The sequence below is a fragment of the Diaphorina citri genome, unplaced genomic scaffold (assembly GCF_000475195.1).
Source record: "Diaphorina citri unplaced genomic scaffold, Diaci psyllid genome assembly version 1.1 scaffold10637, whole genome shotgun sequence".
Lineage (NCBI taxonomy): Eukaryota > Metazoa > Arthropoda > Insecta > Hemiptera > Psyllidae > Diaphorina > Diaphorina citri.
The window spans coordinates 1-3,428 of record NW_007388011.1 but is presented as its reverse complement, the minus strand read 5'-3'; the positions used below and the strand labels follow the sequence as shown (position 1 = coordinate 3,428).

Genomic DNA, 3,428 nt, shown 5'->3' with positions numbered 1-3,428 from the left:
TGTTCATGTAGGCCACTTGAATTTAGGCATCTGGATTGCACAGTTGCATTCCAATTTATGTTCTTGTGGAAAATATGATAGGAAGGGATAACCTTATGCTGCCTACCGATTTCACCAGCTAAACTGGTGGTAGAAGGAGTCGTACCAGACTATTGTTACGAGCGACCTTGGAAATTAGAACAATGAAGAAAGTTGGGACTTTCAAAGACCTAAAGTTAGAGGCATGAGTTTAAAACAATAGGTACTTAAGTAATGAAAAAAGGGCAAAGATCATTCAGACATTACCTACAATTTGACCAAACGAATCATTGACCAGAACGATGAAAGGTTAAAGTTTCGTTGTCTGCCTCCTGGGCTGATTCAAAAAAATATATTCGGTAGTAATAACACTTCAAGGCTCCCATTGAGGGTCCTCTTGTCGGCTACCACCTGTTAGGGTAGGATGCCCACAAACTTTTCACATCTTGCCTCGAACTTGTATAGTGATATATTATATATTTTTTTTTTTTTTCAATCTACGTATTGATTTTTACTTGCATTCCTCGTATAATTAATTAAGAGGGCCTAGCCGCACCCCGTAACTTGTTTCAATCGCCTGAAACTTAGGCCCCTACCCTTTCATTCTGGCAAAGGCCTGATCACTTTGGGAGGTAGGCGCATCCGAATTTCCGACATCGATGTTTTAAAAACAACCTAGAGTATGTATTATAATACACACTCCGTAATTCCATCTGTTTTGTTTCTTCTGTTCCAGATCTTACCATGAGGACGTATTTTGGCAGGTCTGCAGAATGTTGGTCGATTTTGATGTTTCTCCGAACAACATCCTTACTCGATGTCCCGGTTCTCATATTTTGAGGACGGACATGCCGTAGCGTTGAATTTGATAGACCTTGAGCCCGAAACCGGATCACATCCTTTGACCAGCGACGATCTAAAGGTTAGTGCAAGTAATTTCCTATTTTTACTTATCTACTGGAAAAAGATATTGTAAAAAATACTGGGATGCTCGGGGAAGAATGACCTAATAGTCAGTACCTCCTGCATTTGTCAACAACAACATTATACTCTTGGGGTCCAACTGTGGTTCGAAAGAATGCTGGCCATGTTTTGTCAACTTTGCGTTATTTTTCTTGAAAAATTGAAGGGTTTCAACCTTTCAACCATTATACTAAGGCCGGGGGCCACAAAGTGAATTTTAACTTCGTTAAATTTTAAAATCTAACAGGCTGAAATTTTTTAAAAAATCAACCAATCAGATTGTTTAATCCGAGAGTTAAATTTAATAATTTAAACCGAGTTTAAACTCACTTTGTGGTCCCCGGACCTAAGCTAAAGCCATTCAAAATTCATGAGGGATGTCAAATCATGAACAAATTGAACAATCTAGGTAATCTCGGTAAAGCTAGGTAACGTACAATCGTTTTGTGCCAGATTAATGAGATCCAATTTTCTCTTCTGATTCTGTTTATAGGGTACGCCAGCTCTGATCACGTTACTGCTAGTCAATAACAACATCACCCACATTCACGAGAATGCATTTCCACCGACCATACGAAAGTTGCACGTAGGCTTCAACAATTTGACCTCACTCAACAATTCGCTCAGGTAATTCAACACCTGAACGTGGAATAGAATTTCTATTCTGGTGTGGAATAGAATTTCTATTCTGGTGTGGAATAGAATTTCTATTCTGGTGTAGAATAGAATTTCTATTCTGGTGTAGAATAGAATTTCTATTCTGATGTGGAATAGAATTTCTATTCTGGTGTAGAATAGAATTTCTATTCTGGTGTAGAATAGAATTTCTATTCTGGTGTAGAATAGAATTTCTATTCTGATGTGGAATAGAATTTCTATTCTGGTGTAGAATAGAATTTCTATTCTGGTGTGGAATAGAATTTCTATTCTGGTGATTTGGTGAAGAAACGTTCTCATTGAGTGCCCTGCATTGGGTCTCAAAAGACTCCAAATACTTGGACACCCTGGCCAGGAGATTGGTAAAATATACTCAGAACCGACAAAAACGTTGCCGAACTTCATAAAAGAGACAGCAATGTTTGAAGAAGAAGAGTGAACCACCGGTCCAACCGGTCAAACTTTGCATTGAGTGTAGTTCCATATTCAGTGTAAGTGTATTCACATTATTCACTAAATTCCTTTTTCCCAACTTGTTCCAGGGGCCTGACCGATTTGAACTGGCTCTTCTTAAACAACAACCGACTGAAATCTTTGGAAGGCCAACTGGGAACTCTATCCAAGTTACAACTGCTCGTCATAGAGCAGAATCAACTTGAAGCATTGCCCTCTGACATCCAACTGTTTTCCCAGCTAGGCAGTTTGTATGCGAACAACAACAGGATCACTTCTTTGGATGGACTCCTCCGAGGTCTAACCAAATTACAAGTCTTTAATATGGATTTCAATCAAATTACAATGGTAGGTGCTTTTCTAATGATTGAAAGGTTCATTCAAGAAGTACCCAAAGATTGGGATTTAGTACAACATCTTTGAAGTATTTGATTCCCAGTGAAACCTATTGGAAGAATTTTACAAAAACTCGTGTAAAATGGAGATATTGATATTATTCTTTTTGTAACTGCTGATCCTTAACGACATCATTTGAGGTTGAGCATCATTTAGAAAACCCTTTTTACTTACAAAGGGCCTAGGCGGGGTTAAGCTGAACATTTCAAGGCTAACTCATTTCCTTTGTTTTTCAGGTACGAAGGGATGAATTTCAAAATCTGCACAATCTTGACAGCATCTCCTTACAAAACAACCAGATCACTTCGATGAACTCGTCACTTAGCGGACTTACCAAACTGGCCTATCTGTATTTATCACACAATCAACTTACCGAGTTCCTTCTGGATGATATAAGGGGACTCAAAAGATTGCGGACTGTTGATCTGTCATATAACAAGATCAATAAATTTGGAACTAGAAACGAAGGCAAGGTAAGATCCAGATGGTACATTACACCAGGACTGTATTTCAGCTCCCTCAGGCTCCCATTTTGTTCATTTACTGTGGGCTGGACTCCAAAAATCTGGAGTATCCACCTCACAAAAAACAGGTGTACAAAAATAGGGCACCTATACCTCCTCAACTACTTGAAAATATTCAGAAAGGTAGGTAACAAAATAGTTGGGCAAATAACATGTAGATTTAATAGATGTACATAGGTAAAAATCTGAAGGAGTAATTAATTGAATATAGCTTGGCAACCAATACCTCTGGGGGATACCAATATTATAATATTCCACGTTTGTGGATGGTCGTGTGTAATATTCTAGCATAAGTTGTACCGTTATCAGTTGTTTATTGGGATGTGAAACTCATTCCTCTATCAGTAGGAAATACTTACAGATTTCATTCCTCAGAAGAAATCAAACGTGCATGCGATCATGTCGGAGCTTTGTACT

General features: G+C 38.4%; 1 protein-coding gene across 1 annotated transcript; it reads left to right on the top strand.

Annotated features, from left to right (window-relative positions):
- The first annotated feature begins 835 nt into the window (after nt 1-835).
- Nucleotides 836-3,203, top strand: LOC103522719 (biglycan-like). The gene is made up of 4 exons (XM_008487813.2): nt 836-940; nt 1,475-1,608; nt 2,181-2,439; nt 2,724-3,203. Exons 1-4 carry the CDS (start codon nt 836-838, stop codon nt 3,186-3,188), a joined length of 963 nt encoding a protein of 320 aa, XP_008486035.2. The 3' UTR covers nt 3,189-3,203.
- The last annotated feature ends 225 nt before the right edge of the window (nt 3,204-3,428 follow it).